This window comes from Macaca fascicularis, chromosome 8 (genome assembly GCF_037993035.2).
Source record: "Macaca fascicularis isolate 582-1 chromosome 8, T2T-MFA8v1.1".
In the NCBI taxonomy this organism is placed as follows: Eukaryota; Metazoa; Chordata; class Mammalia; order Primates; family Cercopithecidae; genus Macaca; species Macaca fascicularis.
The window spans coordinates 109,839,001-109,863,902 of NC_088382.1; the positions used below are offsets into that span (position 1 = coordinate 109,839,001).

Here is a 24,902-nt window from a genome sequence, read left to right on the forward strand (position 1 = left end):
TGAGGGCTCACAGAGAAGTTTGCCAAGTGCCTCTCATGACCCAGGTGTTGATCTAGGACTAGGAATATAGCGGTGCTCAGGACAGGCAATGCCCTTGCGTTCACGAAGCTCACCTTAGAAAGAACTGACCTGTGGGCACATCACTCCTCATGTTTCTGTTTCTTCACCCACATAATGAACATATTAATATTTATCTGACAGGTTTGTTGTGAGATTAGATGGGGAAGTCTACAGTGATTAGCACATAGCAGATACTCTGTCAATGTTTCCTCATTGCTGAATCATTATAGACAGGAATACACAGCAGATTTCTAAGACTGTTGGAAAAAAAACAAGTTAAAGAAAGCAGCCCTTGCTCATGCTTTCCTGGAAAGTTAACTACTTGATATGTTAACTGCTTATAGCATGAGCTGAAAGAATAAATCCACAATCTTCAATGTAGACAGTCTGGTGTAGATGCTAGTTAGTAGGTTATATAGAAAGGAGGCTCTTCATAGGATCTCTGCATGGAGGACTTCTTTGCAGCTTCTGCTGATTTTGTTAAAACCAAGAGTACTATAGTTTTCATTCATAAATACAGATGGTCCTTAACTTACAGTGGTTCAATTTACAATTTTTTAACTTTACCATGGTGTGAAAGGGATACACAACCACAAGGTTTCAGTCTTTAAGCATTGGTGATTCTTTAACCAAAGACTCTGTGCTGCCTTTTGACTTAACATATTTTCAGTTTACCATGGGATTATTGGGACATAACCATATTGTAAATCGAGGATTATATGTACAGTTTTTTTATTGTTCTACTTCAGAATATAATGAAGTATATTAAATGCTGAAGTAGCTTTAAACACTTCAAACAAAACCAAAAAACACAACCATGAGATACATCTTTAGTGATATTGGAAACACTTCATAAGAATAAAACATGCAAGATGAAAATTCATGACTTAGAAGAAATCACTGTATGTTTAGTTCCTTGATTCCCTTCTGGTCTGTTTTTGAAGCCCTTTTGCAGCAAGTGAATCATAATAAACTAATAAGTTTTAGAGTGCCGATTTTCAAAATGTGATGCAACTTTTATGGTTCTGTACTTTATTATTAAATACATAGATGCAAATAAGAATTTTCTTCTTAATCTGTCAACGACAAGAATCTGTTGAAACCCTGCTCTGTGCCTTGTGCCATGCTGCTCTGTTAGGGGACTGGGGATGCCAGGGCATGCTGCCAGGGAGCTCTCGCCTCAGTGGGAGAGAGTAAATGCAGAGTGCTTTGCTATTGGTTTAAAAGAAAGGAACACAAATGTGATTGCTCTCTTACTCTGGATTTGCCTTTCTGGCATGTTGCCTGGTTCCCCAGACGAAGTCTCGGATGAGTACATATCTGAGAGTTTAGTACGCAGTATCTACTCACTGAAGTATATACGAAAGACCATTTTTCAAAACAAATGGTATATAATATTTTTGTCTTCTTTAGGGCTCTGGAACTTCATCCATTCTCAATGAAACCTCTTCTGCGGCGGGCAATGGCCTATGAAACCCTAGAGCAGTATGGGAAAGCTTATGTGGATTATAAAACAGTGTTGCAGATAGACTGTGGTCTCCAGCTTGCAAATGACAGTGTTAACAGGTAATTAATCTGAGGCAGCTACCTAAAATCTAGTTGTTTTGTACTGTTTTTCCCTTCCCCTCCTTCAAGAACATGTCAAAGTATAGCTGTGTTCTCAGTTACTTTTATCGCCTCAATGATTGCCGCCTTTTACTCCATTACATCAAATGGTTCTCTTCCTTAACTTAATTTCTGACTCTCTCTTAATACATTCTGAGTTGTTCTATAATGCCTTTGTATTTGTTTTCTGATCTATTTATTACTGCTCAATCTATATATATATTTTTTGATCTTAGTAACACAGGATATAACTCATATGTGCTGCTTAAATATATGTGGTGATAAGAAGGTATTTACATTGCTATCATAAAATCAGTACTAGTAGCTGGGTACGGTGGCTGATGCCTGTAATCCTAGCACTTTGGGAGGCCAAGGCAGGCAGATCACTTGAGGTCAGGAGTTTGAGACCAGCCTGGCCAACATGGCGAAACCTCATCTCAACTACAAATACAAAAATTAGCTGGGTGTGGTGGCAGGCGCCTGTAATCCCAGCTACTCAGGAGGTAGGAGAATTGCTTGAACCCAGGCTGTGGAGACTGCAGTAAGCTGAGATCACACCACTGCACTCCAGCCTGGACAACAGAGCAAGATTCCATCTAAAAAAAAAAATTAAAATTAAATAAGTAAATCAATCAGTACTAGCTGTAGAATAAGATCCAAAAATGTGGTGAAAACTGCTGTGTTGAATCCTCTCCTCCCACAGGATTTGCAGGTGTTCACTGGCACCATATCTGACAGTGGAAACATATCTGTTGTTTCTCCTGAGGAAAACAGCAATCTTCATGAGCCCGCCAGATATTTCTGTCATATGCCCTTGTAAATAGACACTTATCTAGGATGAGTAGTAATTTATAATGGTGAAATAGCAAATAATTTGGATTTAATTTATATTATGACCTATTTACTCCCAGCATGAGAATGGGAAGGTGAAAACTTCCAGACTTCATCAATTGCTTTCCGGTGAAATTTGAAAAATTACTAGTTGGATAACATTTCTAGTTATGCATGATATTTTCTGATCCCATTTGCTTAAAGTATAACTTCTGAAATATTTATATGTTACACTGTACCCTGTGCTGGACCATGGCCTGCTCCCCTCAAAAAAGAAAAAAGGGGAAAAACATTTCTAGTTATGTATGATATTTTCTGATCCCATTTGCTTAAAGTATAACTTCTGAAATATTTATATGTTACACTGTACCCTGTCCTGGACCACGGCCTGCTCCCCTCAAAAAAGAAAAAAGGGGAAAAAACGACATGATGTCCGTCTTTAAGCACACTAGAATATAGCTGGGTAGAAACAGTGTACAGCAGTTCATCCCCAGGCTGGGGGAAGGGATCACAGAGCGACCACGCCACCTGTGTCTGTATGGGCGGAACTTGTGGAGAGAGCACTTGAGGGGGCTTTGAAGGATGCCGAGAGAACGTGAAGAGACCTTAAACAAAATTGTCGAAAATGAGAATGGTAATTCAAGGTAAGTTTTAAAATCAGACCTTACCTTCCCATGTGGTCCCAGCCCTGCTGGAAAGATACATAGGCAGAGCTGACAACCGCTCTCTTGGTAGTCACAGGGAACCTGTCTGATCCCAGCCTGCCTAGAAGAAAGGGACATACATCCATTATCTGTGATGGGGTGAGATGACACTGAACCTCTGGCACCCACAGTCTCCTTGACCTTGAGCTTCCTTGGCCTTGATCAGGCAGTCTCACCTGGCCCTGCACAGCCACCCCACAGGGCGCCATCTGCTGCCTCCTTTTATGTGCCTGCAGGCCCTTTCTCCTTTTCGTCTTTGAATTCCTTCTCATCTATCAGGAGAGGACTTGCCTCCTCTAGAAAACTACTTTTCCTGATCTACTGTCTCCCTACCCCAGAGGTGCGCCTTAGGTTCCCTTTCTCAGTGCCCCCATAACACTGGGCCCTCTTTTATTACCCAGCTTCCATATTGTTTTTAAGTTTGCTGTCTCTCTGTCTAAAATTTTTTTCCTGTGGCTCTAGCAGGTGTTCCCTGAGGTCAGAAATTGTGTTTTTTCATCTTTGTTGCTGCACTGCCCCTATGTGTGCGTCCAGTAGACATCCTCAATAAAAATGAGTGCGTTTTCAAACAGAGAAGATAGGGTTCACTCCTTTGCTTTGGGGCATTGCTTGTTGCTTTTAATTCGCCCCATCCTCGGCTTGGTAGTTTTCAAGGTAGAGGTGGAGAAAGTAAGATCTTCTCACAGTGTTAGAAGTTATCATGAAATGGAAAATGGGGAGACACCGGAAGTATCTGGCAGAGAGGAGGGCCTGAAGAAAAGGTATTTTAAGAAGTCTAATTAATAGTAGGCTGAATGGTTGAAGGGAGAAATGGGTCTGAGAGACCATGATTACTGACATTTCTGACCTTTTTGCATTATGGTTTTTCTAAAAAATTGAGGTAGAATACACATACATAAAATTAACTAAGGTGTACCATGCAGTGGCATTTTGTACACACACCATCTTGGGCAGTCATCACTTCTTTCTAGTTCCAAAACATTTCCACCACCCCAAAAGGAAGCCCTGTACCCAGTAAGCAGCCACACCCCATTTTCCTTTCCCCCTAGCCCCTGGCAACCACAATCTGTGTTCTGTCTCTATGGGTTTATCTGTTCTGATGTTTCATCTAAATGGAATCATATATGGCCTTTTGTGTCGGGCTTCTTTCACTTAGCATGTCTTCAGGGTTCATCCACGGCATAGCATGGATCAGTACTTCATTGCTTTTTATGGCTAACATTCCATTATATGCATGTATATATCATATCACATCTTGTTTATCCATTCACTGGTTGATGAACATTTGGGTCATTTCCACCTTTTGGCTCTTGTGAACAGTGCTGCTGTGAACATTGATGGACAAATTTTTGTTTGCATACTTACTTTCAGTTCCTTTTCGTATATGCCTAGGAGTAGAATTGCTGGGTAATACTATGTTTAACTTTTTGAAGACTGTATTATATTTGTTATATGTACTTAAGAAGGTTCATTTAAAGTAACTGACTTTTAAGACTTTTTTTAATTGAATGGTTCTTGTTGATATTTTGTTGATGAGGAGGCTTTGGTTTTGCCATGTATATTTTTATATACAATATCTATTTAAAATTTTTCACTATTTCTTATTTGTGAATCTCATATTTATGCTTGCTTTTCCATCTATTCCAGTTCATTATGGAAAATTAAGCAGCAGCAGCTTTTTTTGTTTTTAAATTTAAACATCTGTATTTATTTTGTTTCTGTCTTCCATTAACCATATTCCTCTCTTCCTCTCCAGGAATCTTATATGTTAAATTTCCCTGCATATACTTATTTATTCCCTGGCAACACATCATCTCTTTTCAGCTGCTTCTTCCTTCCTCTCTGCTGGTAATACAAGTTTTGCTTGAAAATTCTTTTTTCTCAAACTTCTTTTTCTTCTGCAATTCTGGGTGGTTATACATTAATTAAAAATTTTTTTTAATCTTAAAGCGTAAGATTCAATTATTATAACCAAAGATCACTATGGAAATTTAAGTTTAAGAAACTACAGGGAAAGTATGTGCATTACATTTGTCTACATATAAATATAAAAGTTTTTCACACAAAAAGTATGTGCGACTAGATTTAACTAACTTGACTTTATTCTACTAATTGCCAGTAAACCAGTTCAGTCTTATGAAGCAGTTCTTTTTAACCAGATGTGTTCAAAAGACATAATTTTTAATTTATTTTTAAATCTAATTATGACATTCTGTATGTTTAAAATAATGAATAAGTGATCACCGAGGACATTAATCTAAATTTTATGATGGCCATCAGTAAATGCCATTAATAAAAAAGCCCTTGTAGTAGAATCTAGTATCTTATTTTTTCATCCTCATTCATATGAAAAGAGAATAAATGGGGCTGGGTGCGGTGGCTCATGCCTGTAATCTCAGCACTTTGGTAGGCTGAGATCACCTGAGGTCAGGAGTTTGAGACCAGACTGGCCAACATGGCAAAACCCTGTCTCTACTAAAAATACAAAAATTAACTGGGTCTGGTGGCACATGCCTGTAATCCCAGCTACTCGGGGGGCTGAGGTAGGAGAATTGCCTGAACCTGGGAGGCAGAGGTTGCAGTGAGCCGAGATTGTATCACTGCACTCCAGCCTGGGCGACAGACAAACAAACAAACAAAAGAATAAACTGATAATTATAGAAATGAAAAAAATACAGAGCAAGAAAGAGTATCTTAACCACATGTAAATGTTTTGAGAAAAAGCATTATTCACATGACAGCGAGCCCTTACCAGTGTTGGCAGCCAGTCTTGTACACCTGTTGTCAACCACAGTAGTTGGTAATGTGGTTATCATAATGTACAGTTTGGGCATAGAAATTCTAAAATACTTCTGATCATTCTCAAGAGTAATACATTATCAATTTAGTAATGATTTTAAATATTACAGGAGACATTTCTTCTAGGCCTCTTAAATTTTAGTTTTATTAACATATTTAACTTTCTCAAAAAATAAAATTTTATTATGTATACATTAAATTTTTTAACAAATTAAAAATGTCTTAATTTTTTGTTTTGATTAAAAAATAGTCTAAGTTGCATCATTTATGATAACTTGTAAAAATATTTTTGAAAACATTTTAGTTTATGTGGACAGAAAATGCTCAGGATTGCATGTTTTCTACAAGGAAGTACACATTTGCATAGCACTTGTAAATTTTACTCTTAATCTGACCTTCAGTAATATAAAAAGCAAACTAAATGATTAACAGAGAAAATTCATTTTCTCTTTAGGCTATCAAGAATTTTAATGGAGCTGGAGGGACCAAATTGGCGGGAGAAGCTGTCACCTATTCCTGCTGTGCCTGCTTCTGTGCCACTGCAAGCTTGGCATCCGGCAACAGAGATGATCTCAAAACAAGCAGGAGACTCCAGCAGTCATCACCAGCAGGACATCACAGGTGGGGGACGCCTACACTCATTTCTTCTCAAGGTTACCTTGAGCTGTGTGTGTACTTTCACAGTAAAGCAGAGAGATAAGAGCATTAATTCTAGAATCAGACCTAGGTTTAAGTGAAGTCCCTGTTCTCCCTCTTTGGCTGGTCTCAAACTCCTGACCTCAAATGATCTATCTGCCTTGGCCTCCCAAAGTGCTGGAATTATGTTCTCCCTCTTTAAAACTACATGGTCTTAAGAAGTTGCTGTATACCTCCTGTGTCCTACTAGTATACATGTAAAAGCGTTTTTTGTTTTGTTGTGTTTTGACACAGGGTCTTGCTCTGTCACTCAGGGTGGAGTCCAGTGGCGCAATCACGGTTCACTGCAGTGTCGACCTCCCAAGCTCAAGCAATACTCCTGCCTCAGCCTACTGAGTAGCTGGAACCACAGGTGCATACCACCGTGCCTGGCTAATTTTTAAATTTTTTGTAGAGACGGAGTCTCCCTATGTTGCCCAGGCTGGTCTCAAACTCCAGGGCTAAAGTGATTCTCCTGGCTCAGCCTCCCAAAGTGCTGGGATTATAGGCATGAGCCACCATGCGTGGTTTGAGGCAGGGGAATGTATTAATAAATGTCTCACAAGGAGGTTCTCAGAAATAAATGGAGATGTCTATATAAAATACTATATTCTGACTGTGTAAACCAGTAGTAACCTCTTAAACATTGTTAACATAACTAATAAGAAAAAGAAGGCCAGGTGCAGTTGGTCATTCCTGTAATCCCAGCACTTTGGGAGGCAGGTGGATCACTTGAGCCCAGGAGTTCAAGACCAGCCGGGGCAACATGGCAAAACCCTATCTTTATAAAAAATATAAGAATTAGCCAACCGTGGTGGTGTATGCGTATAGTCCCAGCTACTTGGGAGGCTGAGGTGGGAGGATCCCCTGAGCCCAGGAAGGTTGAGGCTGCAGTGAGCTGTGATGGTGTCACTGCACTCCAGCCTGGGTGACAGAATGAGATGCTGTCTCAAAAAAAAAAAAAAAAAAAGTTAAATAACATGTAGCTCTACAGTAGACCCTATATGTGATGAGGCTAAAGAGTAAGACTGATATGTTTAAAATAATAAAATAAAGCCCCACAACATAAATATAGTCATGTGCTCATAATGGTATTTCAGTCAACAGTGGAGTACATCTATGACAGTGATCCCATAAGATTATAATACTGTAACTTTACTGTGTTTTTACTGTACTATACCCTTACCATACCTTTTCTGTGTTTAGATACACAAATACCATTGTGTTACAGTTGCCCACCGTATTCAGTACAGTAACATGCTGTTACAGGTTTGTAGCCTAGGAGCATTAGCTTGCACCATACAGCCTGGATGTGTAGTAGAATATACCATCTAGGTTTGTGTAGCCACATTCTATGATGTTTGCACAACAGCAAAATTGCCTAACGACAAATTTTGCAGAACGTATCCATTGTTGAGTGATGAATGACTGTGTAATGCAGGTACTTCCTTCTGCCTTTATCGTAGTTGTTAAAAAATTTGTATTCCTTAGTGCCTACATTATTACTTTGAGCATAGTAAGTAAGCATTTAATAAATGTGACTTCACCCTTGCTTTCTGCTTTAAAGCCAGCTAAGGCCCCATTTCTCCCACAAAGCTTAGAAACTCCATTTGTGTCCCCAGGCTGTGCTTCATTTTATAGATGCCCTGAGGTTCCTGAGCCATGATGTCCAGATAGCTAGTGTTGGACCCTCATTTTCTTTACTGCCAAGAAAGAGCAGACAGGGGACGTCTGCCAAGTAGATGATCTAGCAGTCCCAGGAAAATCATGGAGATCTGTAGTTTTCTAGAGCCTGTTATTAATAGGGCCTGACACAAAGCATTTGCTCAGTAAATAAGAGCTACTTCTTACTAACAAAATGCATCTATAGCTGTGAGCTAGCACACCATAGCACAGGTATAATCAACTGTGTTTGAATTTTTCTGTCCGTATTTGTTTACTGATTGATAGTGAGAATGGATACCAAAGGTTTAAAGACACTGGAGGATAAAAGCTTGAGAAAAATTTTTCAGCAAAATCTTCCCTAATATTCTATTTCAGGGTTTCTATACCAGGATTGGGAAAGTACTATTTGACCCTATTATGTCAGGAATTTTTTTTTTTTTTTTTTTTTTTTTTTTTTTTTAGACAGGATCTTGCTCTGTTGCCCAGGCTGTGGTGCAGTGGTGCAATTTTGGCTCACTGCAGCCTCAACCTCCTGGGTTCAGGCAGTCTTTCCACTTCAGCCTTCTGAGTCACTGGGACTACAGGTGTGTGCAACCATGTCTGGCTAATTTTGTATTTTTTATAGAGACAGGATCTCAGTATGTTGCCCAGGCTGGTCTCAAATTCCTGGGCTCAAGCAATCCTTCTGCCTCAACCTCTGAAAGTGCTGGGGTAACAGGTGTGAGTAGCCTAGACTGTGTGAGATCTTTTGAAACATGAAACATGGGCAGAAATATTCTGTGATTTGAAATAAAAGATGAAAAGTAAACTAGTATTTTATACAATTTGTGCAGAGGGACAAATAAGATTATTGTTTACATTCTGAGTTTACATTATAAATTTAAGGGGCTGGGCATGGTGGCTCTTAGCAGTAATCCCAGTAGTTTGGGAGGCCATAGCAGGAGGATCGCTTGAGGCCAAGAGTTCAAGACCAGCCTGTGAAACAAAGCAAGACCCCCATTTCTACCAAAAAAAAAAAAAAAAATTGGCTGGGTACGGTGGCTCATGCCTGTAATCCCAGCACTTTGGGAGGCTGAGGCAGGCAGATTGCCGGAGCTCAGGAGTTTGAGACCAGCCTAGGCAACATGGCAAAACCCTGTCTCTACTAAAAATACAAACATTAGCTGGACATGGTGGCACGTGCCTGTAGTCCCAGTTACTTGGGAGGCTGAGGTGAGAGGATGGCTTGAGTCCAGGAGGCAGAGGTTGCGGTGAGCTGAGATTGCACCACTGCACCACTGCACTCTAGCCTGGGCGACAGAGCCAGACCCCATCTCAAAAACAAATAATAAAAAAATAATAAATTTATCTATCAGAAGATTTTAAGATTGCAAAATCCAAAAGTTTAATTTATGGATTTTTATTATATATCAGATTATTCCATAGGATAAACTTATTACCTAGGTTTAAAACTTCAAATTTTAATATTTTGTGTATGTTTGAAAACTTGGTTGTAAGTAACAGAAAGTCTGTTGACTTAAAGTGTAAGAGACGGTCTTGGCTCATGTCACTGAAAGGGCCCAGACAGGCTGTAAATCAGGCTCAGCTCATCGAGGCTTAGGCTGTAGCAGGAAAACAATAGAACTGTAGCAGTTTTAGGCTTTACATCTGCACATATCAATGTCCAAAGAGAGAGGGAAACCATTGCTTTTGATGGCATTAAGAATGAGGAAGTAGCCCAGGCTTGGTGGCTCACGACTGTAATGCCAGCATTTTGGGAGGCCAAGGCAGGAGGATCACTGAGGTCAGGAGATCGAGACCATCCTGGCTAACACGGTGAAACCCTATCTCTACTAAAAATACAAAAATTAGCCGGGCGTGGTGGTGGGCACCTGTACTCCCAGCTACTCGGGAGGCTGAGGCAGGAGAATGGCGTGAACCCGGGAGGTGGAGCTTGCAGTGAGCCAAGATTGCGCCACTGCACTCCAGCCTGGGCGACAGAGCGAGACTCCATCTCAAAAAAAAAAAAAAAAAAAACACCAAAAGAATGAGGAAGTACATTTCCTCAAAGCCCAGGCTTTTTAATCTGTTATTCTATTCATCTGAATTGGACCATGTGCCCATCCCTGAGCCAATCTCTTTGATGAGGAAACGCCCCATGCACTGACTGGCTTAGACCTGGGGTTTTGATCAGTGAGGTCAGCCTTCCCTGAACACGTGGTCTGAATAGGAGAGGGGTGATAGCTGAATGAATACTGAGGTCCCGGAAACAGATTCTGAGCAGGTTGTCAGCAATGTTCACGGCAAGTTAATAGGGATAGTCTATAATTCTGGTAATGAGCAGTTCAGACTCTGATTACAGATGAAAGAAAACCCAACTTATAATGCCTCAAGTAAGCAAAAAACTGTTTATGGGCACTTACTATGGACAAGTCCCCAGGTGGAGTGGTTGCAGGGATGGCTGGATTCAGGACTCAGAGATTCCAGTTCTCCATCTTGGCCTCTTACTTGCTCTGATGGCCCCATTCTCACACCATCCCTTTTTATCACAAGATGGCAAAATAGCTCCTCTTTTGAGCCTTAAATTCCACAGGAAAGAACAAGAATTATTTTATAAGAATCTTTCAAAACATTTTATCAGCTCTTATAGACCCATCCCTGAACAATTGGATTACTATGGCCATAGGACCGATGTGCTGATTAATAAAATGATTATCCCAAAGGTTAGGGCTGGGGTGAGGTTTGCTTCACTTAAACCAAAGGAGCAGAGAATGAAAGATATACGATTTCCCAAGGAAATTTGGGGTGCCAGATAGATGTTCACTTCAGGCTTTAAGAAGAGTGTTCACTATTCACAAAATAGTTGCCAAACAGAACGCTGTGGATATTTGTATCCCATTTCATTGACTGGTTCTGTCGTATCCAAGCTTAACCAGAGGTCTGAAGTGCTCCTGTACCACTGTAAAAGTGCTGTGTGAGGCAGCATAGATGGAGATGACAGGAAACACTGAGGGTTGCTAGTTCACATGTGCAGCCTTACTGGAGATTCTGCCTCTTGTCATATAGTCACCTGAGCCCTGTTAGCATTGTTTGCTCAATTCTCTCCATCTCTAAGGTGGTTCTGGCCTCTGTCACTGTCTTTAGAATCCTAGTAGAGAAAAGATGGCACGTCAAGATGGATAACATGATGAAATTATTACTTGTGTCTTTTTTTTTTTTTTGAGATGGGGTTTCGCTCTTGTTGCCCAGGCTAGAGTGCAATGGCATGATCTTGGCTCACCGCAACCTCCGCCTCCCAGGTTCAAGCGCTTCTCCTGCCTCAGCCTCCTGAGTAGCTGGGATTACAGGCATGCGCCACTACGCTGGCTAATTTTATATTTTTAGTTAAGATGGGGCTTCTCCATGTTGGTCAGGGTGGTCTTGAACTCCTGACCTCAGGTGATCTGCCCGCCTCAGCCTCCCAAAGTGCTGAGATTACAGGCGTGAACCACCGCACACGGCATTTGTATCTTATTTTCTAATTAGAAAATAATAGTATCATAATTCTGTAATTACTTTTACTTATAGCCTATTTGTCATTTTAATTTGTCTACAAAGTTTTGTTCCATTTAGATTTTTGCTCTGCATGCTGTGTGGTCAAGTTAATTTGCAATAGAGGATTTACTTACAGCTCTACTTAAGGTTTCATAGAGGTCCGTGTACAAATACTTCCTCTTTTTTGTTTTTTTGTTCTATAGATGAAAAAACATTTAAAGCCCTTAAGGAAGAAGGAAATCAATGTGTAAATGACAAAAACTATAAAGACGCCCTCAGGAAATATAGCGAATGCTTAAAGATTAACAATAAGGAATGTGCCATATATACAAACAGGCAAGTTCTTTGTAACTTTATATATTTCTTATGTTAATAGTTTTGATTAAAAATATTTTAAGTAACTTATTAACACAAATAATTGCCAAAGTTTTTGTGATGGTTCTAGGAATTTCTATAGCAAGCTGTCCTAACCAAGGGTTTCTGAAAGAAATGAGACTGCGGGAGTTCTACAGAGACTGGAAGCCTGAGGTGTGGGCGGGATGGGAGGTCTGACATAGTATGTGCCACCAGGTTCCCAAAAGCGACCGTGGCTGCTTTGGCTTGTGCAACTCTGATTCAGCATTTCCTGGCTTGCCGGCCTCGTTGCAGCTAGCTGGGCCTGGGCATTGTCCAGTGTGGGAGGAGCAGGAATCAATGACCTTTCAAAATAGTGTCTTACGGAGAACGCCCTTTTCCTTCTGAAGTGCTGCGGGAAGGCACCAGCGTCATTGATAGTGTGCAGCAGGAATGGGCAGACTGTTGCTCAGGTACCATCTTTACCTCATGGTAAAAGATACCTATATAGAATATGGTGATAGAATATTGGACAAAAGATGTCACTAAATCCAAAAGATGTCACTGAATCCAACAGATGTTTTTCTGCCCTTCTCCTGTTCAGCCTCTGTAGGATTGGGCATTATTGGCCACTCAGTTTTCTGTGAAGACTCCTCCTCCTCTTGGCTGCAGAGGAGGCAGGCAGCTCATTGCCTGCTTCTCTTCCTCTCCCTCTCCTTCTGTAGGCTTTTCTTTCTCTAGAATTCTCATAGTTCTGAGGGTCTAGATCCTTTTTCCTTTCTACATACTCTCGAGGCCATTGCATCCTCTCCCCAGGTCCACTTACTGCCTTACAATGATGTCTCCCAAATCTCTGTCTTCTGAGCTCCAGACCGAAGCGCCCCCCATCTCTTCTGCACTCAGGGCTGGATATCATCCCCGACCTCCCTCTTCCAGTCAGCAAGCTCAGATGCTCCTACCTTCTAAATCCCAAATCCATCTTCAGCGTGACCCTGTCTCCTTGCCACCACCCTCCTGTCATTCCCTTGCTCTGGGCCATTTTCCTCTCCTAAATGTCCACAGCACCGTCTTGGTGTCCTTGCACAGCTTTGTTCCATCATCTCATTCTCCAAGCTGTAGCCAGAGGGACTGTCTCAAACATGGCAAACGTGTCAGCCCCTATTAAAAACCCTTCATCGGACTTCCAGTAAGCTCAGTTTATAAAGCTCAGCCTCCTTGCCATGACTTCCAGTGCCCTTTGTGATCTGGCCTGCCTGCTCATCCAGCCTCATCCCTGCATTCCAGCCATATGGAACTCTTCTTAATTCTTCAAGAACACCATATTCTCTCCCACCATAGGTCTGTGTACTCGCTGTGTCCTTGGCCTCCACTCCCCGCTACCTCTGTCTGAACTCTTCCAACCCAGTGCGTTTACATTGGATAATTCTTAACTTCATACTCTAGATTTTGACTTAGATGTCACTTATTCCAGGAAGTCTTGCCTGCCTGCTCTGCGCCTTGTCTCAGCCCCACTGAATCTGATGTAGTTCTCAGCCGTGTGCTCCCAGAGTACTTTGCACAGATTTTATTGTGTTCACTTGTTTTAATGGTCTGTCTCTTCCACTTGATTGCATCCTCCTTGAGGGCTGTGACTGTATTTTGTTTGCAGTTGTATCCCCAGTGCCATATAATTGAATCAAATGTTAAGTTTCAATGGAAACCGCAGTGGTATAGAAACAGACATATTGAGCTATTTTCTGATTTTTCTTAGCTATCTAAACTTATAGATATCCAATCTTTACCTTTCATAATACTGAGTTCCGTTGCATTATGCCAGAGCTCTCTGTTACTTGAAGCTGTGCCAGTTTGAAGAGGCAAAGCAGGACTGTGATCAGGCACTTCAGCTAGATGATGGGAACGTGAAAGCCTGCTATAGACGAGCTCTGGCTCATAAAGGACTCAAGGTGAGGAAATCTTCATTTTAATGCATAAACTTCAGTTCTGAACAAATCAAGTGGTTTTCAAAGGATAAATCTCCAGATCTTGGGATGGGATTAAGATTATTCTTGGATTTAATCCTAGAACTGTACTAACCAGTTCTAAAACCTTGATAGAGGCCTCAGATTTCACCCCTAACCATAATGCGAAACTAGATTGCTTCTAAGATTCCTTCCAGCTCCAAAATGATGATTTGTTCTCTAGTTTTCTGAGGAATATTGTTAGTAGGTTCATTTTAAGACACAGGAAGGTTTGGTACTGTATTACCAAAAGCTAGGGGTAATGCTACTGGTTCCTCCAGCAAGGATTGGTGTTGGAGGTTGGGTGGGGAAGGCATTAGAATGGAAGATGGGTGACCCAGTGGAAGTTGAGAGAGACACGTCAGTGACTTGAAAGCTTATAGTGATCTGGGCCTTAAACCAGCTGATGGTCAGTGTAAGTCTGTAGAATGCCATTCTTCTCTAAGAAAACCATACCATTAGTTTAGAAGAAAGTGGACATTGTCACTTTTCTTCATGCAGATTCTTCTGCATGGAAATCCTAATGAATGAGTGTTCATATTTATAGAAAATAACATCACAAAGAAAAACCAGAACATACTGGAAAATAGTATTTCCTGAAATAATTTTCTTAAAACTCAATTTTATTAAGGTGTAATACGATGAAGTCATACATTGTAAGTATGCAGGTCATTGACTTTTGGTATGTGCATATCCTCTTGTAGCCAATATCCCAATCAAGATAAAGAACATTTTCTTCCGAAGGTGCTGTGTGCTAAAAATTAAAAATAACATTTTCATCTTTCTAGAAAGTTCTCTGTGCCCCTGTACAATAAATCTCCCTCCCTCCGCCCCTACCCTCAGGCGGCCATTCATCTGATTTCTACCACTATAGATTAGTTTTGATTCTTTTGGACATTACCATAAATCATATAGAATGGACTCTGCTGTTTGCCCTCTTTCAGCATAACCTGGTATTTGTTTATACTCTGTGGGTATCAGGAACTGTTCCTTTTTATCACTGTGTTGTATGAATATATCACAATTTGTGTATATATTCACCAGTTGATAACACTTAGGTTGTTTCCAGTTTGGGGCTGTTAGGAATAAAGCTGCTGTGACATTCTTGTGCACATTTTTAATGGATGGACTTGTTTACAAACTGTACAGCTGGAGGCCAGATGCGACTAGGAGTGGGGATAGAGGGAGATGGTCAGATCCTGAGGGGCTTGGTAAGCCATGCTGAGGAGGCTGGACTTAATTCTGAAGGTGGCGGAGGCTCCAGAGCTGGGTAAATGGTGGTGTAATGAATCAGATTTGGGGACCTCATGGAAGGTTGATCAGAGGAGCCCAGGATGAGGAGGAAGGCAAGTGAGAGATCACCAAGGTGAGAAGCAGGTACCTGAAGGAAAGTAATGTCCAAGGAAAGGGAGAAGTATGTTAGCTGCTGTGGCTGCTATAACAAAGCACCACAGACTGGGTGGCCTGAACCACAGAAATCTATTCTGGAGGTGGGAAGTCTCAGCGTAAGGTGTTAATAGGGGTGGTCTCTTCAGAGGCCTATGTCTCTGGCTTACAGATGCTGTCCTCTCCCTGGGTCTCCATGTGGCCTTCCCTGTGTGTGTGTGTGTGTGCGCGCACCCACATCTTCTCTTTTTATAAAGACACAGTAATCTTGGACTAGGTGGGGCCTACTGATTTTAACTCGATTACCTCTTTAAAGGCCCCGTCTCCAAATGTGGTTACATTTTGAGGTACTGGAGGTTAGAACTTCAACACAGGAATTTCTGTGGGGACATAGTTCAGCCCATAACAGAAGGGAAGGGGCCAATTCATGGGTTGATGGTAAAGTTGACAGGACATAGCAGTCAAATGTCTAGGGGAAGTGATGAAGGGGATGCCTCCCAGGTTCTGGCTGGGTGGCTGAGGGCAGTGGTGTGATAGTGGGGAGCATTCAGGAGCAGGGCAGCTTGGGAGTGGGGAGAGGATTGTTCTGACTGATTTAGTCTGAGATAGTTGTTTTAATTCCGTGCCCATCACTGAAAAGGAAACTATCTAGGTTCTGCAGGGAGAAGAGCAGTCATGTTGCATAGGATAGCAAATGAGGACCACCCAGGTGCACCGCATGGCCAGCTTTTCCAGATCATAGATCCACTCTGGTTGCAGTGCAGTCATGCCTGCACGTCCTGCCAGGACCCCCGTGCTGCCCTGTGACCCCCGCCCCATGCTGACAGAGCCACACAGTGTCCATGTGACCCTAACACATGCCTCCCCGCTGGCCCTCTTTTTTTTGGTTAGCAACACACTCACTTCTTAAAAAATTTCCTAGATGGTGTATGGCACCACAAATTAAAAGAGACTCCTTGAAATGTACTCACCTCTTTGAGCTTAGTAGATTTGGTAAATGAGGATCTGTATGGCTTACGAGTTTACAGATGGCCAAACTCTTGGAGCATGTTTACCTCTTAGTGGCTGCCTGACTTTCTGAACCTGGTGAGCTGACTAAAGGTCAGAAGCTGCACCCTAATGAAAGACTGGACTTTAATTTGTGTGGGTATCATCATTAATACTTCATTGGACTTTTCTATTTCCTTGGAATGAATTCTAGAAATTATATTATGATGCACAAAAATAATCCCAAATTTGAGTAATCCTATCCCACCAGATTATGAGGCTGGTAGCTTATAGCTTGATTTGTTGTCCAGTAATTTGAGGTATGTGCCAGGTGAATTTAATTTCAGAATTCAAAAAAATGTTTGAGAGAGACAGGGTCTCACTATGTTGGCCAGGGTTGGTGTTAAACTCCTGGCCTCAAGCAATCCTCCCACTTTGGCCTCTCAAAATGCTAGGATTACAGATGTGAGTCACCATGCTTGGCCTAATTTCAGGATCTTCAAAGGCCACAACTGCTTATAGAATGTGTCAGAACTCACGCCCAGGCCTGTTTGCCCAGTGTGACTGCAATGAGGAAGTGGCACAGGGGCTCACCATGGTAGGTGCCCTGCCTTTTTAGCTCCCAGCTCAACACTATGCTTTTCTCAGATCTTCTGTTTGTTTTCTGACTTTAATAGTTATTTTTAATGGTGCTAGCTTTGAAAAATATGAGCTTTCTTTAATGTACAGCTATTCTTTGTAAGAAAAGATCACTGAACATTTTGCTTTTATTTACAATTTATTTCTCTTATTGAGTGCCAATTATGTGCTACGTGTTAGGAGTATAGAGGTGAATAAAGACATGGTGCCTACTTAGGGAATTTACACCCAATAGAGGATGCTGCAAGATCCACCCAAAAGAGGATGCCATAGAGGATGATACATACAATTGTTATGTATCAATACAAATATCAAAAAGAATATCATAAAATAACTTTACTTTTATGGTTTCAGCAAAACTATTAATGGTAAATATTATCACAAACATGTGATCATAATACATCCCTTTTTAAAGGCCTAATGAGGTTGTTAGCAACTTTTATTGCCTTTCTTGTCAAAGCCACATTTTCTGGTTTTTTGTTGTTATTGTTTGTTGTTTATTTTTGAGACAGAGTCTTGCTCTGTCACTCAGGCTGGAATGCAGTGGCATGATCTTGGCTCACTGCAACCTCTACCTCCCGAGTTCAAGTGATTCTCCTGTCTCAGCCTCCCGAGTAGCTGGGACTACAGACATACACCACCATGCCTGGCTAATTTTTGTATGTTTAGTAGAGACAAGGTTTAGCTGTGTTGGTCAGGCTGGTCTCAAACTCTTGGCCTCAGGTGATCCACCCACCTCAGCCTCCCAATGTGCTGGGACACACTTTCTGTTTGTATGAGCTCTGCTCTTCCCTCTACACTGCATGGCTGGGTTCTCTTCAGGTCTTGACTTCTCTGACACCTGTAACTGTAGAAAAAGAAGGCTCTCTTGTTAGTATCCATCTCAACCTTTAGTTTTCTTCATGGCATCAATGACAGTCTGTAATTATTTATTCATTTGTTAACATGTTTTTAATTGTTTCCCCTCATAGGACGTAAGCTTCCATAAATGCAAGGCCTAAGTCTGTCTTTCCTCGTCTTGTCCGTGGTCCTCTTAGCTCCTGGCACATGGACATGCTCAGAGACCATCTGTGAGTGAATGAGCCTGGCCCCCTCTTAGCTGCCTCCTTGCCCAATTCTGTCTACGCCCTTGCTGCCACTCTACCCTCTCTTCATGCTTGTCTGCAGTGCTAACACTTGTCAATGTGCACTTTTTGTTTTCTTATGTCTCTTCCAACCAGTCAGGCTGCTCTTTAGGCAGAGACTTTCTGGATTCATGAAAATGATCCCATTGACTCCTAGGGTGTTGAGCTTCCATTTCCAAGGCTGTGGCTCACAGGTCTCTATTTCCAGTCCTTTCCCTTGAGCTCCACACTGTGTAATCATCCACTTTCTGGTCATTGCTGTCGTGATCATCCCATTCTTCATTTTTAAAATGGGAACAATAAAAGGTAATATTTATAGGGCTGTTGTGAGAGTAAAGTAATACTTGTAAAATGCTTAAAATGGTAAGAATTAGCTTGTATTACTTCCTCAGCTTGCCCTCCTGCTCCACTCCCTTGCCTTTCAGGTATGGCTCCCTGCCTAGAACACTTAGGATATACATACAGTATCATTTTCCCCCCTAGTAGGTTGCAGTGCTGGTGTAGGACAGTGGTATCTGGAGATTTGTTATACTTTGTAAATAATTTACTTTTATAAATTAGAGCAGATTTAAGGTTATCCCTTTAAATATATCCCTCTTGCTCTGGTGTGTTGCTGTGGGGGAGGGGAAAGGCATGTGGGATTACAGCTAGGCCCCCAGGAATGTCACATAATCACTAGCTCAGCTTATCTGTGCTCAGCCTCTTGTGCATGCTGTTAGTGATGTGTCATGAATACTTAAAGAGGTTACACATCCTTGCAGTTCTTTGCCTCTTCACAGTTTGGTTTATTCAAAACATGGGTCTAGTCTGTAGTTTAGAACATAGCTTGTCACAACAGACTGACTTTGGGGCATCTGTCTCTGCTACTAGATTCAGTGGTCATGTCTTGTTAAATGCCCTTTCTTTCCCCTCAACTTCTTCAATGTATTGTGTGACTCATGGAAGATTAAATGTTGACTCTAGCCAATTTCAAAGAATAAACAACCTGGAAGGATTTTATGGAACAAAAGTATTATAATAACTACCATTTGCATAGTCCTTTATAGGCTTAAGCCACTTTTTATTCATTTATTTATTTCTTGGTACAGCCTTGTGAAACTTTGAATAGAGCTTTTGTTCCCTTTATGTTAAAGATGAGAAGACTGAAGCCCAGAAAGGTTAAGTAGGATCTTGTTTAAGTTTCATTGCTAGTAGGTGCTAATACAAGGATGAGTTCATTCTTTCATTTATTCATTCAGCAAGCAACAAGTGCTTAATGTGTCAGGGACTGGGAAGGTTGTGGTGATACAGAATTTAACTTGCGTTTTCTAACTCCAGATCCTGTGCTTTTTCTTTTATAGTAGATGTTCACTGTATTATGGGTTATAATATTTCAGCTGCATACTCACCCCTTAGGCTCACTTTATAAGAGTGGTATTAAAGTGGACCCTGCACACATACTGCACAACTCACTTCGTCAACCCCACTCCCACTCAGGTTACTCTAGGCTCCTTCTATTTATGAAAGTTATTTTCTCTTGTCTTCCTACTTACAGAATTATCAGAAAAGCTTAATTGATCTCAATAAAGTTCTCCTACTAGACTCAAGTATTATTGAGGCAAAGATGGAACTGGAAGAGGTAACTAGACTCCTTAATCTTAAGGATAAGACAGCATCATTCAACAAAGAAAAGGAGAGAAGGAAAATTGAGATTCAAGAGGTATTTGTATTTGATTATCTTTTAAAGTACTCTTTTGGGGACCTCAGACTGGATTCTAAGGTCATATTCCTATGAGTTCTAAAACATTTTTAATTTTTTATTTTTATTCTGATGATCAGTGACAAAATTTTAACCAGCAACAAAACGTCTCCTTTGCAATGATAGCCATTGTATTTCCCAACGTGGGTCCATGGATGGTACTGGGAATCTCTGCGTTACTGCAGTTCTTCCTTTCTTTGGCCTCCATCTGTACTGCTCCCACTCCAAAGTACACTGGGAACCAACGGCCACTGACTTTGCTTCAGGGTACACCTGGAGAATCCTGACGGGACTGATTTTGTTACAGGGGCCCTGAAAACCTCACCTCATAGAGGTTTTCCAGATTGATTCAGACCTTTTTAGCACTCTGAAATATGACTACCTCATCAGAGATCTCAAACTACCTCAGGATCAAACTGCCTTTGTGATTCAGATAACTAAAATGTTTTTCTCTAATATTAGGGAAGAATGTTAGGCTGTGAATCCCTGTACATTCATGAATGCTAATACCCCATTTATAGTCTCACATTTCCACTAAGAGTAAGAGGCTAATACGTAAGAGAAGCTAGGAAAGTTTTTTTTTTCTCTCTCTTTAAGGAAGGAAGAAAAAACTGTTTTAGGATAATCAAGCAATGTAAGCTAATTTCTCTGTTAAAATTTATTGTGAAAAGGAGATAAAACTGATATGGGCATTTATACAACAATTGTATTTATGGGAAGGTCTAAAAATTAAATTTTGTTGTCATAGTTTCAATGTCAAATAATTTTTTAAAACTTTTATGAATTGGATCTTATACCCTAAAACTCCTCCTCCTAAAAAAAATTATTACAAATTTTTCACTTGGAACTGGACTACAATACAGTCTACTTGTAGTTTTCAATTCTCATTCTGACAGACGTACTTAGGGTATGTGTGGTGATTGTGGTTCAGTGTCACAATGCGTTTTTTTTACCTCATGAAGGTGAATGAAGGCAATGAGGAGGAGCCTGGAAGACCCGCAGGGGAGGTCTCCACGGGATGCCTTGCTTCTGAGAAGGGAGACAAAAGCAGTGGGTCACCAGAAGACCCTGAGAAACTTCCGATAGCCAAGCCTAATAATGCCTATGAATTTGGTCAGATTATAAATGCTCTCAGTACCAGGAAGGATAAAGAAGCCTGTGCACATCTTTTAGCCATCACTGCACCAAAAGATTTGCCGATGTTGTTAAGTAACAAACTTGAAGGGGATACATTCCTCCTCCTCATTCAGTCTCTGAAAAATAATCTTATTGAAAAAGATCCCTCACTGGTGTATCAGCATCTTTTATATCTGAGTAAAGCAGAAAGGTTTAAGGTAAGTGGCTAAGTATTTTATTAATAGAGATTGGTCTTATTAGGGTTTCTGTAACTTAAAAATGTTACTTATGCTAACATAGTTTCTTTTTCTTTTTCTTTTTTTGCTGCTTTTAGATGATGTTGACACTAATTAGCAAGGGCCAAGAGGAGCTAATTGAACAGCTGTTTAAGGACCTTTCAGACACACCAAACAACCATTTTACTTTAGAAGATATACAAGCCCTAAAAAGGCAGTATGAGCTTTAAATCAAGATAATTAGATTTCTTCCATGCATGTACGTGTTCCAGGCATGTTAATGAGATGGTATTGTAACAGAGTTGCATGGATAAAACCTGACCTAGAAAAGATCTTTTGGTCTGCACTATAAAACATTTTACTTATTTTCCTACATAGAACATGTATATTCTACAATCTGCTTTTTATTAGTTGTAAATATTTTCTTATGTACCAGAGCCAAATAAGTATATTTGAAACTTGTTAAAAATGCATTTTAATTTATAATATACATATTATTTTAATTACTTGTTAAAATTTTGAGTTAAGCTGCATTTCTTTGGGCTTGAAGGAGTCCTCTTAAGTTTGATAGAAATGAATTTCTTTAACATTCTTTTTTAAAAGTGGAAGTCATTAACAGTGATTATTATATCACATATCCTGCTAAGATACACATAAATCCCATTTTGTACTAGTACTCGTGGATTACAGTCAGTTAAAATGAAATGCAACACTGAAGTCTATAACAAGAAATGAAATATTTAGAGCTATAAGAGGAATTTATTTTTTCTAATATGGAAACATTGCCTAATAGGTAAGAACAAAAATTGCCAAAAATTTCTACCACTGTTTACTAGATTTTAAAAAGCTACTTTCCTTTATATATTGCTTATATAAGCAAAAAATCAACCACTGTATTAAAGCAAACTAAGCCTGCATTTATATCTGAATTATTACCTCCATATTTTACCAAATATTTGAATGTCCCCCTTTCCCCCCTTTCTTTTTCTGCTTTTATGACTATATTTATTCCTTTACTGTAAAAGAACATGAAGAACTCATATATGTTGAAAGCTCCTTTGTTGACTGGGTCAAAGTGAAGGAATTTCAATCTCCATCAGTGTACTGTCATTTATTGCTGCGGTTTATAGTGCGTTCCCCCTTTCTGGAGCATTTTCTTATTCACTTAGAAGTGAAGATAAAAGTTAGTATCATGTTTACTATTTCCATATTCATTATTATTTTATCTAATCTTTTATAGTTACAGAATATTTTAACTCATCTTGGGTAAACAGTATCTTTCAAACTGTGCCATTTTTCTTTGAAACTGCTTTCTTTGTTCATAAGTGAAAAATCTGTAATAGGACTTTAGTCTTCAAACAAAATTTCTCCTTTTTAATGTGACTGAATTTTTATAAAAGTAAATGGTGGATTGTTAGAAACGTATCCTATGTATGGAGTTTACTTACAGAAATGGGACCACTCTTTTCCTATACATAGCAACTTGAAATTAACTTTAGAGACATAAGGGAACTTTCTCTTTTGGTGCCTGACACAGTGACATTAATAACTATAGGTGATTTTGTTGAGCTTTGTGCTAGGCACTGTGTGTCACTTATCACACATTGTCTAATTTAATCTTCATAACTCTGCTACAGATGAGGAAACAATAGAACAGAAGGTTGTATAAATTAATGAGGATTTACAAATGTTGCAAGTGCTCTCCAAGATCCAAACCTGGGCAGTCTATCTTTTGAGTTCATATACTCTGTGCTGTGTAATGGAAAATATTAAATATGTGAATGGACTAATGGTTCAGGTCCTTATTCCTTAACAGCTACAGATGAGTAAAAGCAGATCAGTGAATGTAAAGTGGCAATTTTGGTATTTATAGTGGTAACACAGAGCAAGAGGAATGCCCAGGCCTGCCTGAGAGAGGGTTAGGAAAAGTTTCTTATGGGGCACAGTTCTTCCACAGCTTGAGTATGTCATATGGATAAGAGAAAAGGATGTGCCAGGCAGAGGAAACAAGATACAAGGGTATCAAAGTGCATATTGAAGGTGCAGGTTGAATGAAAGTGTGAAGTTACTTGGCATGTTCAGAGAACTGCATGAATCTTAATATTACTGGAACATGTGGCTTGTGTGATAGCTGGATAGAACAGAAAATTGCATGCTGCATATAAAATGGCAGAAAATATCACAATTTTAATTATACTCTGGCATTCTACTCTTAACTAAGACCTGGTTTTCTTCCCCTTCTGGGCATACACAAGATTGTACTTTTCAGCCTCTTTGTAATTGGTTGGGGCCACATGACCACTTCTGCCAGTAGGGTTTAGGTAAAAGTGATGTTGTCACTTCTGAGCCAAAGTATGCAAGATCTGGCCCCAAACCCTCCCTGATCTTTTCCCTTGCTACAGTGACAAGGCCTCCTGTTGCAGTCAGTGCAGTTACAAGATGACTGGCTTGGTCAGCCTGGTTCTTTGAATGCTGGTTTGAAGCAGGGTTCTGCCAGTCCATATTGGACACACAGAATGAACAAGCTTATGCTTTTTTTGTTAAGCCACTGAGATTTTTATTGTTTGTACTATACCCAAACACTTAACCTCTCAGTCTGTTTCTGTATCTCTTCTTTTTTCAGCCTTTAAATCTTTCCTGAGCTTCGACTTGTAAAGCCAACTTCAAACTGTTCATCTCTACACAGATGTCTCAGATACTGTAACTATACATGCCCTAAATGGAACTCTGTTCCCTGAAACTCAGACTTCACTTATCCCATAGTTCCAAAAAAGGTACCAGCATTCACACACTGGCCTAAGAAACCTGGGCTTCTAAACTTTCCTTGCTCTCAGTCCCCATATCTAATATTTCATCCTGGCAGAGATTTCATTACACAAACATGGAACACTCACCCAAGATTAACTGCGTTTGCACAGGATGTCTTACCCACATTGTTTTGGTGTTTTTGAGTTTACTTGTCTGACATAAAATATCTGGTTCAGTTCTGTTTCCCACAGTGCTCAGCAAAATGCCTGGCATAATAGATTCAGTAAGTTATTCACTGAATGAATGATGCTTAGTAATTTTATAATTATATTTGTGGGTACATATATTACCTAAAGTATTTTAGTGGAATGTCAGCACTTGTTATATCTAATTGGTTTGCTGTAAATTGTGTATCTGGAAGGAGAAAAGTCTCAAAAGTAATTCCATACAGAGTGTGGGTTATTTAATCATCAGAGCTTAACTCATGCCTTAGGGACTTTATGAACAAAGTTTCTAGACAAAAAGGGTGAAAGACAAAATGTTAGAAAAGGAAAGGAAAGAAACTAAAAGCCCTTGAATTAAAACTGTGTGACAATTATTTACTAGGTGTAAAACATCCGAGCAAATCACAATCACTCTGGGCTTAAGTTTGCTTATTTTTAAATGTTAAGTAAATATCATCTGGGATGACAGGTTTGTTGCAAAATAACATGAAAATACTTCCTAAATTGCACACTTTTAAGAGA

The 24,902-nt window shown here is 40.1% G+C and overlaps 1 protein-coding gene and 2 long non-coding RNA genes across 7 annotated transcripts in view; 1 reads left to right on the forward strand and 2 right to left on the reverse strand.

Moving 5' to 3' along the window:
- The window catches only part of LOC102141369 (uncharacterized), a 41,538-nt gene extending 30,641 nt beyond the window's left edge, over positions 1 to 10,897 (reverse strand). The window contains exons 1-2 of the long non-coding RNA XR_006700477.3: positions 10,742 to 10,897; positions 3,165 to 3,261 (exon numbers count right to left, since the gene is read on the reverse strand). This is a non-coding gene — a long non-coding RNA (uncharacterized lncRNA). The remainder of the gene's footprint in view (positions 1 to 3,164; positions 3,262 to 10,741) is intronic.
- SPAG1 (sperm associated antigen 1) overlaps positions 1 to 22,504 on the forward strand; it is a 78,283-nt gene extending 55,779 nt beyond the window's left edge. The window contains exons 13-19 of one of the 5 annotated variants that reach the window (XM_045398559.3): positions 1,474 to 1,626; positions 6,454 to 6,620; positions 12,056 to 12,188; positions 14,002 to 14,128; positions 19,853 to 20,017; positions 21,019 to 21,390; positions 21,507 to 22,504. In XM_045398559.3, coding sequence (XP_045254494.2) covers positions 1,474 to 1,626; positions 6,454 to 6,620; positions 12,056 to 12,188; positions 14,002 to 14,128; positions 19,853 to 20,017; positions 21,019 to 21,390; positions 21,507 to 21,638 — 1,249 coding nt within the window. In that variant the 3' untranslated portion in view covers positions 21,639 to 22,504. Of the gene's footprint in view, positions 1 to 1,473; positions 2,122 to 6,453; positions 6,624 to 6,929; positions 7,048 to 12,055; positions 12,189 to 14,001; positions 14,129 to 19,852; positions 20,018 to 21,018; positions 21,391 to 21,506 lie in introns of those variants that run through there. The other 4 variants (XM_073999218.1, XM_073999219.1, XR_012416562.1 and 1 more) reach the window with 4 other exon arrangements.
- Positions 14,787 to 21,138, reverse strand: LOC141407441 (uncharacterized). The gene is made up of 3 exons (XR_012416563.1): positions 21,010 to 21,138; positions 17,931 to 18,041; positions 14,787 to 14,936 (listed from the first exon to the last, which is right to left on the reverse strand). It is a non-coding gene; the product is annotated as an uncharacterized lncRNA (long non-coding RNA).
- Positions 22,505 to 24,902: the final 2,398 nt, after the last annotated feature.